The sequence below is a fragment of the Sinohyriopsis cumingii genome, chromosome 3, assembly GCF_028554795.1.
Source record: "Sinohyriopsis cumingii isolate HCF-2022 chromosome 3, ASM2855479v2, whole genome shotgun sequence".
NCBI lineage: Eukaryota > Metazoa > Mollusca > Bivalvia > Unionida > Unionidae > Sinohyriopsis > Sinohyriopsis cumingii.
The window spans coordinates 98,171-113,471 of NC_142963.1; the positions used below are offsets into that span (position 1 = coordinate 98,171).

Genomic DNA, 15,301 nt, shown 5'->3' on the forward strand with positions numbered 1-15,301 from the left:
CTGTTAAATTGAGTATTTTCAAAGTAAAGCATCATGTTTCATATGCTTTTATATAAAGTTCTTCCAGCTTTAGATTGCTGAGAAGATGGAGTAGGGTGGCTTTTCATCAGTCTTGGTAAATGTGATATTGTATTGGAGCACCATGTTAGTACTTGCTGCTATTCTGTTGTTTACCTAAAAATATTGGGAGGTGATGGGTAGCAAATTGAAAAGGTGGACACAAAAGCAAATTAAAGATCTTCACTGTCATATGAAAGATCTCTGTTATTCTTACCTATAGTTTTATTAAGAATGATTGATTTAAGCAATCTTGAGCTTCCCCATTTGTAATTACAATTAAATACACATTATTTTGTCATCCTAGAAGGGGGATGCAAATTGGTACAAATGGCTCTCTTTTTCCAGGTGGTTGTTCAGTAGGCCAGTGGTTTGTCCTTCCATCTACCTGTCAGAACTGTTCACAAGGCACCTACCAGGACATGAATAATGAGTTTAACTGCAAATCCTGCCCTGCAAACAGACCCTACACAGCCAATGAGGGGGCAGCAAATATAAATGATTGCATCAGTATGTTGGTTTGAATGGTTTTTATTTAAGTCATGGTTATCAATGAATCAAATAAAAATTCAAAAAAAGACATCACAATGACTGCAAACTAAGAGACAAAAATAACTGATTGTATCCAAAAAGAAACAACAACAGTTTTTCAGAAGATCTGCACTTATTCACGGCTGATCCAGAATCAAATTTATGGGGAACTGCCACAAATATTTAACTTTTATTTAAAAGTTTATTAATGTATAGTTACAATGAATGACAATATGATAGTGCTTATATTCATTGACAATCGTTTGACACAGAGGATATTTTGACATGGAAATGCAAAACTAATGAGCATAGAGACATTAAACAATTTGTACAGAGGGTGTGTGAACATTATATTGAGGATGTGCAAGCATTAATATCATTGCAGCATGTCTGCTGTCACACAGTAAAAACATTTGCAGAGATACTTCCAGGACATGCAATCGTGTGATTCATGCCAAATTTGCATGAATTTGCACACTTGCGAAGTTGTAATGCTTGAGAACTCCCAAAGATTAGTTTCAAGTCATGCATATGAAATGTTTTTGTTGTTGTAGGGTTTAACGCCATTTTTCAGCACACGATAGGCTATACATGGCAGCCAGTATTAATGATGGAGGAAGAACCTGGGGAAAACCCCAGAAAGAACCACCAGCCCTCGAGAAGCTACTGGCAAGCTTTCTCACATACCATATGAAATGTACTTTCAGCAGTATAGAGTTTTATTCACCCTTAAGATGCTTGTCACACATCAAGCTGGTAGAAATATTGTAGTGCTGGTCACAGTGTGTCTTTTTTTGTAACTGTTTACACATCTGGTTTGTTGACTTGACATGAAAGATTGTTAAACTAAATTTGATTGGATCCCATAACAAGCTTTCTGTCATAGTTTGAAGCTTGCATCAAGGAAGTTTTACAAAATGGCTGATTCTCATATGGTTCATCTTTAGATTTTGTTTGACAAATAATGGCTGATAATAGTGACGAAGGTAATTTATTTTTAAAGTTAGGAAGTATATCAGATTATTGGAGCTGGGAAGATGTTGACAGAGATACCAGTGATTGATTTTGAACCTGAAAATGGTGTTAAATAGGAGTCCGAGTTCATGGTGGATGGATAAAATCAGACAGCATGCCAGTCAACCCCTCTTTTTAGCAATATTTCAAAACTAAATGTGGAAAAGGCAATCAGAAAATAGCCGAATTAAAATACCAGCAATTTAACACAAGAGTGTAATTATCCCTAGCATATAAGTTATGATAAATCAAATCAATAAGAATCTAAAAATGAACTTAAGCGGTAAAGATTTGAATAATTATGAAGCTGAAACAATTAATTTGGCAACATGCTCTTATGACCTTGGATAAAAATTACAGTTCTACATTATTAAGCTTTGGTCAAATTTTTTTTACCAAAACAACCCTCCTTGACAGATTTTCTTGATAATCTGGGCCGAATGAATATCAAGTGAAAACAATTAATTCTTGAAAATGCTTTGTGGTCCATTTAACCTTGGGGTCATGGTTATAGTTTTAGAAAATTGATCTTATAATTTTGATTAAAGTTATTTTTCTTGCTCAAATTTCCTAAACAATATGATTCATTTTGTGTATACTTAGGATAAATCCTCTTGATGTAAGGACAAATCACCCTGCAGAATCTTTCGACTGTGGGGTCAAGGTCACATTTTACTCAAATGCTTTCATTGTGGACCTTCTTATCAAGAACCCCAGTCCAGTAAAGTTTTGAGATCTAAGAACGTAGTAAATTAATATTTTAGGAATTGAGTATTTTCAGTTAAAATAATGCATATTCTAAGGATTCTTGCTTGATTATCCACTATTTGGTATTTATATTTCATGATCTACGTTGTTCTCCTGTATATATTCATCCCACACCTGTGGCTCTCACCTTCAGAGATGATATCAGTTCATTATTTAAACCTGATTCAGAACTGCCTCACTTGCTCTTTATGATGAGGAATAGTTCAAGTGACAGTCTCATGTAATGCATTGACAGGCATGTAATTGGATTACAGGAGTTAATTCTTTTGCTGATATCTATTTTAACAAAAATATTTTAAGTTTCAAAAATTACAATAAAACATTCCTCTTAAAAGTATGTACCCCTTTCCCCTCCATTTCTTTTAAAATTTGGAATTGCCATGAAGTTTTAACCTAGTTGTGATCAAAATATGAAATTTGGAATATGGCAAATTCCTTCTAACAATAATAAACTGAAACAGTCCCCAGTTGAGGATATATATAAAGAGTTTTTAAGAGTGAATACTACTGTTAACATTTCTGAACTTTCAATTACGGACTATTGTTGTAGTGCTTTTTTATATTTTTGTATGTCAAGATTTTTTTCAAATATTACGAGTAGTGCATATTTGCACCTAAATATTTTCAATAATTTATTACATCTACAACTGTATTGAGCCTTAAGGTATCTATATTTAGATGTACTACAATATATATAGAATAATGATGATGACCACGTATTTTTCTCCTCCCACAAAGTTTCTTTCTGACCATAACCTCAGCATGTGACATTCTAACAGTGAACATTTTATCATAGGTCGCTGTAATGGGAGCAATGACTGTTCCACTAATGGCACATGCACAGATGTCCCAACCAGTACAAATGGTTATACCTGTACATGTCAACAAAACTTTACAGACACAGGTGTGCTTAAAGGTCTTTTACCTGGAAGAGAATGTGTTCGTAAGTAATTCTTAAATCTTCATAGTTTTTCAAATCATCATAGATTTGTTGTTGTTTGTCTATTTGTTTCTTTGTTTTTGTTTATTTGACTTCTTTTTTTTTTTGTTTTTTGTTTAAATTTTAAGTTGATTTGATAATATTATTTGCATCTTGCCAGATGTAATATAGGCTTACTACAGAGATGCTGCTAGGACAGGTTAGTGTATGAATGGCACAAAATTTTTACAAATTCATGCACTTTGAAAATAGCTATGCACAAGAGTGCCTGCAAATTAATTTAAAGTTGTGCATATAAAAATGTGCTTTGCATAGCACATATGTTTTTCATTTAACTAAAGGGTTTATCTCATAGTGTTTGTTTGATCATTATTTTTATGCAGGCAACTGTTTACACATCGTGGTACTTCAGTTTGTCATAAAATGATTTTGAAACTAAATTTGATTGTCACTTTAGACCCTGGAACAAGCATTCTGTCATAGTTCTGACTTTGTATTCATCAAGAAAGTTTTACAAGTGCATGTTTAAAATACAAGCTAGTTAGAAAAACCCCAAAAGGCTAAGTTCCAACATGGTTCATCATCAGGAAATACTGGCTCAGTGATATTTAAAGTTTTGAAGAATATCAGATTATTGGAGCTAGAAAAGTGTTACTGGTTATACCAATGAGTGATTTTTGACCAGAAAATAGTGTTGAATGTGAATCCGATGTACATGATGAACAAACGAAATTAGATGGCATGCAGGTCAACCCCCAGTTCAGTGGTATTTTGAATTTTAATGTAAAAAAGGCAGAATACCAAGATTAATTAAAATACAGCCAATTTAAAAGTGGAGTGCAATTTTTGTTATTTCTTTTCACACACAATTAAGCACTGACTGGAGATCTTGTGCACAAAACTATATACCACTCTAAGGGTTAAGAAAAATTAAATGGTTGTCTTCAAAGTTTGGATATTCATTTTATCAAAATACCTCATTCTAAACAAGCAGGCTAGAGCAGTGATGGATTTAAAACCCTAATGCGGTATTTTGAAAAGATAAAAAATCTGGCATAGTAGTTTGCCAAGCATTGATTTAAGATAGTGAAACTTTGGCAAATCTCATGTTAGTAGAAAAAAATATCTTGGAATAGATATGCAAGAAATAATACATGTAAGCTATGGAAAATTGTACATAGCAACCAAAAAAGAACAGTTTCTGATCTTGTTCAGGCTGCATAAGCTAGCTATGCATATGCCGTTTCAGACAGCAGACTGTATGGGGATTCTCAGCACAGAACAATATTCATACACATTTATGGAACAGATTAGTCTCAGCAGCAATCTACAAATTAATGCTGATACAACTAGAAAATACATCTTTTGACAATCTATAAATTAATGCTGATACAACTAGACAGTACAGCTTTTTACAATCTACAAATTAATGCTGATGCAACTAGACAATACATCTTTTGACAATTTATACAAATTAATGCTGATACAACTAAAAAATACATCTTTTGACAATCTGCAAATTAATTTTGATCAACTAGACAATACATCTTTTGACAATTTTTATTTCAGTATTGAACTGAACAGAGCAGGCAGAGCAAGATATGGATATTTGAGTTTTAAGTATATATTGAACTATAGGTATTGCCCCCCCCCCCTTCTTACTCCCCCTTGTTATGGTTAATGGGGGGAGCTCCCACTTTTTGATAAAATCCTGGTAGCATCTCTGCTACATTTTAGAATACTATATATACTTGCTTACAAGTTAACTTTGACTAAATGTACATACAACATAGACCCTAATCTGCCATCACATAGTATAATGGTAGATCAGGGTCTATGTTGTTTGCTCTGCTGAATGCTCATTGCCAATGCACAGACCAAGATCTGCTGATGCATTATGTTACAGCAGATATAGGTCAGTGAATTTGGACTTGATTTTATTTAGTAACTGAGAAAATCTTTTCCTTAGTAGTGTGGTCACTTCAGGTAACCTGAAGTGCCCCCACACACTGCTTAGGATTTTCTTAGGAATACCAATCATATGGGTACCACATAATTATCCTCATGCCTACAAAAGATGGGAAGGAATATTGTATTTTGTTTGCTCATTTGTATGTTCATTACAGTACAACAACAACAACAAACAACAACATAAGTACATTGATAAATACATACATACATACATACATACATACATACATACACACACACACACACACACACACACACAATACATACATACATAAAGATAACAGATTTAGGTTACATTAATACACATCTCCCGTGTATGCAGTAATATTGAATTTACAGCATTTATAATATTATACCAATTGATTGCACACACACCACATCATACACTCACACATTGAAATAAGGGAGGTTATTTTTGAAGTTTTTTTAATGCCTGCACTGATCATTATGTCAATCAGTATATTACGGGAGAGAACTGTATGCCTCTAAAAACTTTCATTCTGTCTGTCTGTCTGTTGAAGGAACTGGCTTTAAAGTTAGTGAGAGAGATTTTCAGTATAACACTCCTGAACAATCAAGACTGCTTTTGTATTGTTCAATCTTGATTTTGTTTGGGTGAAATTTGATTTTTGGCTTTATCATAAAATATACGATTCATTAAGCATAACTGAAACATATCATATATAGCTATGGTATGTGCCCATACAAAGTTTTATGCATGAGATTTGCCTTCTGATACAACAATTCACATTAACTGTTCAGTTTTCAGAGTTTTAAATAAAGGGGAAGATGGGGTGTCAAATGGTTCATTTAGAATTAACCAACCAAATAAATTAGCCTATAAGAACAGTCCAACTGCAAACTGTACAGACCCAGATCTACTGTTGTATAATGCAGTGGCAGATCTGGGTCTGTGCCATTTGTTAGGAGTAATCAGAAGAACAAAGAATAAAGACCCTGATCTGCAGGCACATTATGTTATGGCAGATCAGGATCTTGGTACTGCTTGTACATGAATTATGACCATTATTGCAGTCATCTTGAAAATCTTGTTATGATTACAACTCCGGAATGAATGGTCAAGTCATCACAGTGTTTACATTAGACACTTCTTATGATGTCTTGTTAGTCTTTAGTGAAAGTAGTGCTAAAATGACATTCAGCATGGCCACCATGGCAGCCAGCTTGGAAATCTTGTCATTGCTACTCCTTTTAAACTGATGATCATATCAACATGGGGTTTTCACTAAATGACTTTGTGTCGTAATTTAATTGGTCCCAGATGCAAATGGTGTTGACCTGACATCAAATATGGCCACACTGGCAGCCATATTGAAAACTTTTGTTCACTACTCCTCCTGAATGGATGGTCATGTCAACGTGTGGTTTTCACTAAATGACTTTTTTTCTAAATCAAAATGATGCTGATCTTTGTCCAGTATTGCCACTGTGGCAGCCATCTTGAAAATCTTGTTATTGTTACTCCTCCCGAATGGTTGGTCATATCAACATTGCAATTTCACTAAAATATTTATTATGATGTCTAGTTGGTCTTGAATGCAAATGGCACCAAAGTAAGGTTCAATATTGCCATTACAGCAGCTATCCTGAAAATCTTGTAATCACTACTCTTGAATGGATGGTCTTGTCACCATGGGATGTTCACTGAAAGGGTTTTGGTGATATCTAGTTGGTCCTGAATGAAAATGGTGTTCACCGGATGTCTGATTTGTCCACGGTAGAAGCCATCTTGAAAATCATTTTACTGCTATTCATCCTGAATGGATGGTCAAATCAAGATGGGTTTTTCGTTAAAACACTTTATGTGATGTGTGGCTGGGAAAAATGAAAATAGTGCATATTTGACATCCACTATGGCCATCTTAAAAATCTTGTTACCACAGATCTATCTGAATATAAAGTCATATTGATTTGAATTTTTCACCAGTCACCAGAAGAATTCTTAAAATGAGCATATAGTAATAAAAACAAATTGTACCTATATGCCATTCAATGAACACTAATGACTGAGACCATCATGAAAATCTTGCTATCTGTACTTCTCCTGAATTGATCCTTGTATCAACATCAGGTTTTTAGTAAGACTGATGATATATGTTTAGTCTTGAATGAAAATGGTACCATTCTGATATCCAACATAGCCACCACAGAAGCCATCTTGTAAACTTTGTTATTGCTACTCCTGAATGGAAACTCTTATCTTGAAAATATTATCAATGCTATTCCCAAATGGATTGCTAGGTCAACATGGGGTTTTCTCCAATGGTCTATTGATAATAATATAGGTCTTATGAGATGTAGTTGATTCTAATGCAGATGGTACCTGTAATATGAAAATAAACAGACAAAATATAATAATTGGGAGTTCTCAGCAGAAATTGGGGGATGTATGAAATCGGGAGGTAGGCATGAAAGGACCCAGAAATTTTTATTATCAAATTGCTCACAACATTGCCATTTCTGTTCATTGTCATCACAACATTGCCATTTCTGTTCAATGTCATCACAGCATTGCTATTTCTGTTCATTGTCATCACATCATTGCCATTTATGTTCATTGTCATCACAACATTGTCATTTCTGTTCATTATCATCACAACTTTGCCATTTCTGTTCATTGTCATTCGAGCATTCTTGAAAATATAATGTATAAAACAGCAATTTGATGAAAAACTTGGCATCGATCAAAGATAATATCAAAGTCAGCCAACCATTTTTCCGAAAAATATATGAACATATATCAGATACATGATTTACATTTAGTAATTGTAGTCAAGCCTGCATACAATTACCCCACCCACCACCAATGTATCATCCTTAATTTCAGTAAAAGCTCACCTACAATAAATACTACTTGTAAATAAATTTAAAATGATACATTGGTGGGGGATAGGGTGGGGCAGAACACTCACAATGTAAAACAAGTTTGACAACAGAAACATATATTAAACAATACAAAATTTGACTGAGATCTAAATGGATGATTATTTTTAAGTTTAATACATTAAAATAGGTAAGGACAACCTATAATGTGCTACCATTTTCTTTGTGTTGCATTGCCGTTAGGCATTTGGTTTACACATTTACCACTATCCTTGAAATGGTGGAAGCATGCTAGACAGCACTTCAAGTAGGTTGTTTAAATAGTCTATTTGGTGTCAGTATATTAGGTGTGTATGTGACATTGAAACAGCACAAAAGACAACAAAGCCAAGTGTGCAGCATGTGCTCTTCCTTCTGTCACTTAAAGAGCTCATAATTTTTGTTCTAAAATACACACCTTTTCTGCAAAAAAAGAACAGTGTTAGGAATCTGACTACTGAATATTAATTGAGCAGGGTACCAGTCTTGAAGGGGGAAAATGTTGGATCCATGAATAATACTTGGAGAATGGGCCATTGGCTGTGATAGCATGAAATGTTTCTTTTCTAATTTTCCTAGTCTTTTTATTGGTGCTTTCTGTGTGAACTTTTGATTTTTATTTTTCCAGCAGGCTAAATTATCTCATGCTTCCCTATTGCAAAATTGATAAATTAAACTAGACTTACAAGTCAAGGGGGAAGTGAAACTTAGTATTCAGCTCTAGGGGCATTTATCTAGAGAAAATATGTTGCATGCTGGGTCATCTAGTGTACAAAAAAATTCTACTGTCTTGGACATTAAACTTTATTTCATTGGAAAACTATTGGTCTGATTTCTAACTAATGAAATGAATGCTAGAATAGTTATACAGACATTGTGCATGTTGATAAAGAGGGGCTTATTCTTGACAAAGATCTTAAATGCTTAAAATAAACACTGTATTGATGTCAGAGTTCCTTTACTAAGATGGAAATATTCTTAATTTGCTGTACACTGTGTTTTTCAATATTTTGCTTGATCTGAACAATGTTTGAAACAAACATTACCATCTTCAAATACAGTTGTGCATGCCTTCTCTGACTTCATTACGTGACCTATATGTATTACATTTTAATATATCATTCTATTGCTGAAAAGCCAAAATATTTAATTTCTGCAACTTTTAACCTGAAGTTTCATGTTTCAGACCAATGCCCAGCTGGTTACAAGAATAATGCTAACAAGACTGGGTGCATCAAGTGCCCACTTGGTACCTATCAACCACTGGCTGAACAGTTGGACTGTATGACTTGTCCAGCCAACTCAAGCACCAGACAAGAAGGAAGTAACAGTTCAACTGCCTGTGAGAGTAAGTTGGTTACTATTATTATCCCAAGCATTGACATCATGATGTATTCAAATTTCTCTTTCACCAAATCATTCTCAGTGGGGACTGGATTTTGTCACTACTTTGAATGTGTCTTCATTTTCTGATCCTCAGATTAGTCCTGTCTTCATGATCTTGTCTTCAAGGCTTGATGTCTTTGCTGCATGATAGTATGGTACCATGCTTTTTATTGAAGTCATAGTGTTCATTGAAACATTCACTAATTGCGGTTGATTTGTGTTAATGATAGGATGGACTATAGACAGAATAAGTATCTTCCTTATCTCTATACAGAATAAATTTGTAAGAAAAATCATTATTGCAGTTGGAAACAAGACAAGGAAATCCTAGTCTCAGAGTTACATTTTCAAACTTTTCACCTGGAATTTCCTTGTCAAAGAGACAGTAACAACATAGATTCTATCCATCTGATTTCTAGCCAGATTTAATGTAAATATTTACAAGATGTATCATAAACACTATTTTACTGCTGATTCCCTTGGTCATTAAGTTGTCACGCTTTCAGAGATGTACAAAATGCTATTCAAGGGAACGATATATATCCCAACAACTTTGTCATTCCATCAATTGTCCAAAAACTTCTAAACATCCAATGCAAAGTTCCCTTGGTTTTTTTCCGGGTGCTTTGTTTTATCTTTTAATCAGTTATCATAAGATTTTCTGAAATGAGATAGAGTCAAATAAGAAAATCATTTATCTTAAGCTATTCCATTATTATAAAGAGTATGTGATCCAGGGTATTCTAGATTTAATATATTCCCATCTTGTAAAATGAGTTGCCATATAATGGTTGTTTGAAATATTGTATTTATTTTTTTACATTGCAAGGTTTATATGAGAGTTTACCCCTTTTAATTGAAATCTTTGATGAATCTCAGAACTAGAATCTTTCAAGTGCGGTGGAAAGGTAACAGAGGAATAGGAGATAAGATTTTTTACGGATAAGACCTTCAATTTCAGTGGGTTGTTTTTGTTTTAATTTTTTGTTCATAGTCTGTAAAAAATATTGATCAAACATTTATATGGAATGCATGATGTAATCTACATTTTTGGAGTAGCTTTTTACAGCCTTTGACAACAAATAAACCTATTTTTAGCTAACTGTCCCTCTGGGCAAGAGAAAATAGGTGACATGCATAATCAGTGATCAATTGGTTACTACAAAGGCAACAATGAGAGCCTGTTTGGAACCTGCCAACGTTGTCCAGACAACTACATCACTCCATTCAGTAACAGAACAGCTAGATCACTCTGCATTATCAGTATGTAGATAGATGTAGATTAATGCCTCATATGGATGCAGTAAATTACTACTTTTCTGCAAAGTACAGCTTTTGTCATTTTTGATACATGTATACCTACAGATATGCATTCATCCATATGCAAACATATACATGCATATATACATAGATACATGTCATATTATCATATATATACATGCATATATACATAGATACATGTCATATTATCAGTAGGACATTTTGACACTCTTTATCAAGACCAAAATATTTTTGCTAAAATAATTTTTGTATATCTTCAAATTTTTGACATCTTCGTACAAGAATTTTGTGTATGCACTGAAATTTTGGGGGTAAAGAAAATTGTAGTTCTACATTGATAAGACAAGTTATGTCATTACTCCTTTTGAAAGCAGATCAATGCATTGCTTATCTAACTTGTAATTATTTGTATGATTCAACTTGTCTAAAACTGGGAGGACCATGATTTACTATAGCTCACTAACACTGATGCAATGAATAACTTTTTTTAAAAACTGTATTACTCACCAATAGAGAAAGAATGTCAGTTATAGAAACAGAAGAAGATAATCACTCTTTATTGAAAGTAAAAACTATAAAAGTCATTGTCTTTAACTTGAACATTTTGTTTAACACTTCTGTTGTGGATAATGTGAAAAGTTGCACTTAGTTATGGAACTAGTTCAATGGATACTAACATATATAAAAAATAATATTACTCAAAACATATCCTTAATTCATGTTTTTATATATGATCAATTAAAATATAATTTAGTTTGTTATTAGTATGTACAAGTTTGAGTATTACATAATGCAACCTGGCAACATATTACATAATGCAACATTATATTCTCCCACTTGCCACCAGACACATTTCTGCCATAACTATCCAGAGTTACATTTCAATCTACAAGCCGTCAGAGCTATATTTATGTCTTATATTCATGGGTGGAAGTGATTGCACAAGATTAAAATATGGTAAAATTCTTTTGCTTTATGTCTGAAGTTATGCTTTTCAATATGCTTGTATTATCTAGTGGACTGAAATAAACTAGATGAAAATAGGCATTGAGTAGTGTCAGTTTTCATTTATTATCATTTTAATGTTATCATATGAGTCATTGTATGAATGGAATGCAGCCTGGTTATGTTTTTTATTGGCAAGTATTTAAAAAATAACTTTTCAACGTGAGTTAAAGAAAGTGAATGTAGTTTTCCATTTTATAATTTAGCACTGGTAAGAAAATGAGAAATATTTCAACACTCATTCTTGTTCAGCATTCATTTGTACTTACCATTTTATGCTCTGTTGAGAGGCTTCAGTTACGACGAGATCCATCCCGCATATTTTTAACTTTAATGGGGGGGGGGAATGACCAAATTTATGAAATCCCAGGTGCAATCCTGGGGTATAGTGCATCAAGAGTGTGATTTGGTGTATTTGTGAAAGCCTGGCACAAATTCTCTAGTCACATGGGCCATTGTGGTGTAAATATATGTACATGGCACACAAAAATATTCATTATTGATAGATAATATCCTCAGGAAGGCTTCATACCATGGAAATTCCCAAACTAAAATATTATTCCCCTAAAATCAAAGCTTCCTATATATTGTTTTAATTGGCTGGTATCATTTGGAATTCTCTTATTCTGGCCATGATCTTTGGCACATGATGCACTTTGAGATCAAGCCAAGATTACTGCTTAACTACATTTAAAAATCTCAAACTTATAGTTTCAAATTTCGAAGATAAAATCTGAGTTCCTGGAAGAAAAAAAAAATGTGTATTGAGTTAATTGCTGCCTAATTCTTGATGGGAAAAATAATAGGCTGAAGGATTAAGTGAAGGATTTGAATAAAGACAAAGATAATTTGTTATAAGAAATAACTGAAATAAACTCTGATTGTGCTGCTATTTATTCAAAATTATCTTGTCAATAATGAAAGGTACTATAAACTTGAAAATTGACATTGTATGTGTGATGACAGAAGAAGGCAAAAAGTGCAGAACTGATATAAAGGAAATAAAAGGCAAGGAAATAGTACAGCTGATGACACAAGTCCATCATAGCAGAGACTCAAATCATCAAACTTATCCTATCTTTTGCAAAGGCATTTCTATCTGTGTGCAGTCTGCTTTAGATTGCAGGCTAAAAAGTCTAAAATCCAAACACAAACTCCAGTTCCGAAAACTGGTCATATTTTGCCCCTAAAAACTGGGTCTCAAAACTTAGTTTTTCCTGCTATATTTTGTAATATGAGTAGAAAGCCTATATTTTTTGGTATCATTGTGCAGCTACATATGGCTAACATTCTGTAATACCACCCACTTTGGTATCATGGTAGATCTGGCTGCCATTCTGTAATACTACCCCCTTTGGTATCATTGTACATCTGGCTAACATTCTGTAATACCACCCACTTTGGTATATCACAAATGATGTTGATGGTACAGAGCTCCAAAACAGGAAACAACCTCAGGATGTGTAAACATAGCAGGCAGGTCTAATAAGTTAAATATGTCAGATTTTAACTTTACATCTTAATCAGATCATTATTTGGGGTAGGAACTGGTCTTATGCTTGAGATATTCAGAGAAATATACCTTTCTGGACATGGCCACATCATTAACAGTGTTGGAGAAAATTATGTAAGCAACATTTGTATTGAACAAATAGGATACAGTTTTGACCACATTTTGAACAAAATCTACTTCAACAACCCAATGTGTAATGTATTCATTTTCTTAATAGTGCAGCTATACAATAAATAGGGTCAAAGAAATGATTGACATTAAAAAATGTATTCATTACAAAGTCTGTTTCGGTGCTGGAACATCTCATGACAAAGGAAAGACAGAACCCATTTAAACAAAAAGATGATTTCAAACTTTCTGCATGCAACAAATGAGCATATTCCAATATTCAAAGGCAAATACATTAATCAAAGATATGATAACACAGCAAACAAGACAAACTAGGGAAGTGCTGTATATGCTTTAAACCTGGGCATGGCTTAGGCTGAAGCAGACATTCTATGATAATTGAATGCTATGACTGTTTGGAACATGGACACAAAAGGCCAAATACTGTCAGATGTTTAACCATAGCAATTGGTGGTTTATGATGATGAAGAGAGTTTCTTTGCTGCTTGAGGAGAAGCCTTGGGAACTTTACTGGTTTGTGATGCCAGTATTGCTGCTTTTGGAATCTCATTTAAACATTATGTCCTTCAAACAAACAGTTGTAATAGATGTTTTGAATGTGGAAGTTCATTCAGTGTTTCTAAATGTTCTAACAGTGACTACATGCATGCTTCAAGAAGTTGTACAAATTATGATGGAAACAATGCTCAGAAACTGTCAGCTGTGTTTCTTGGAGTGAAGTACTTATATGTGACAATGTGGATGATACTTTTATGTGGAGTTCTTGTTAATATAAAAGAAAACAAAATTATAATGTATAAGTAGTAGTGTTAATAATGGACAACTCCACACTTAAGCCTAATACTTTATGACCCCTTAGTGACCGATCTTGTTTAGGCAAGCCAATTTGTATTGCAGTGGCTTATATTTTGCTGCGGTCTGTTCTCTTGTTTCTTGTTTCGGTTTATTTTTGTTGTGGTTTATTTGTTGCTGTTGTTTATTTTTTGCTGCAGTTTTTTTCTGACCTGCCCACCCTTATGATTTTGCCATAAGTCTTGTGAAACTGACCCTGAAAATAAAGACTTACAGAATAAAAGGAAAACCTATGGAACTATGATTGTTGCTTCGAAATCTGGATAATTGGCTCATCTGTTTGATTTGGATCTAGGTTTCACATTAGCTTTAGTGGAAATAGTCAGAGAACCACACTAACTTTACAGTAGTACCTCAGATGCTTCAAACTGCACATATTTTTTTTATGTGAACATCTGAATAATCAAACTGTTGATAATATATTTTTTTTAAATGGCTGCCAGCTACCAGTACATGTTAAAGATGAAAGAAGAAGAAAAGCCTCTCAAAAACTTTTAATAATCAGTACAGAATAATAAAAAGGAATATTCATATTGTATGAATAAAAGCAGGAAGGGACACAATTACATTTATTGGACATCACCTGTTGATTTGAGTATATCTCGTCACGAGAGACTGCCATCTTGTGAAACGAAGAAAACAATTACAAGAATTACATCAAGTTGAGAGATAGCTACATCGAGCTGCATAGGGTTTGGAACTGAAGGTGTATGTGTACTTCACAAACCTTTCAGATTAAGACAATGTTTACCATCAATGCATCAGTTTGGAACACAGGGGCTCATATCATTGCTTACAAGCTTAAAATTTAACTCTCAGTCATACATGTGTTCTGGTTATATTAGTACATTCATGACAGGTAAATTGTAAGCAACGATACAAGCCCCTTTGGTTTGGAGTACCAAACTATTAAAAACATGGTTTCCACCTTGACATTGACAGTACATGATATTTTGTTACACCTTACGGGA

The 15,301-nt window shown here is 33.7% G+C and overlaps 1 protein-coding gene across 1 annotated transcript in view; it reads left to right on the forward strand.

Annotated features, from left to right (window-relative positions):
* LOC149802314 (uncharacterized) overlaps positions 1-15,301 on the forward strand; it is a 180,449-nt gene that overhangs the window by 80,815 nt on the left and 84,333 nt on the right. The window contains exons 24-26 of the mRNA XM_089951529.1: positions 406-567; positions 3,167-3,313; positions 9,351-9,512. Coding sequence (XP_089807655.1) covers positions 406-567; positions 3,167-3,313; positions 9,351-9,512 — 471 coding nt within the window. The remainder of the gene's footprint in view (positions 1-405; positions 568-3,166; positions 3,314-9,350; positions 9,513-15,301) is intronic.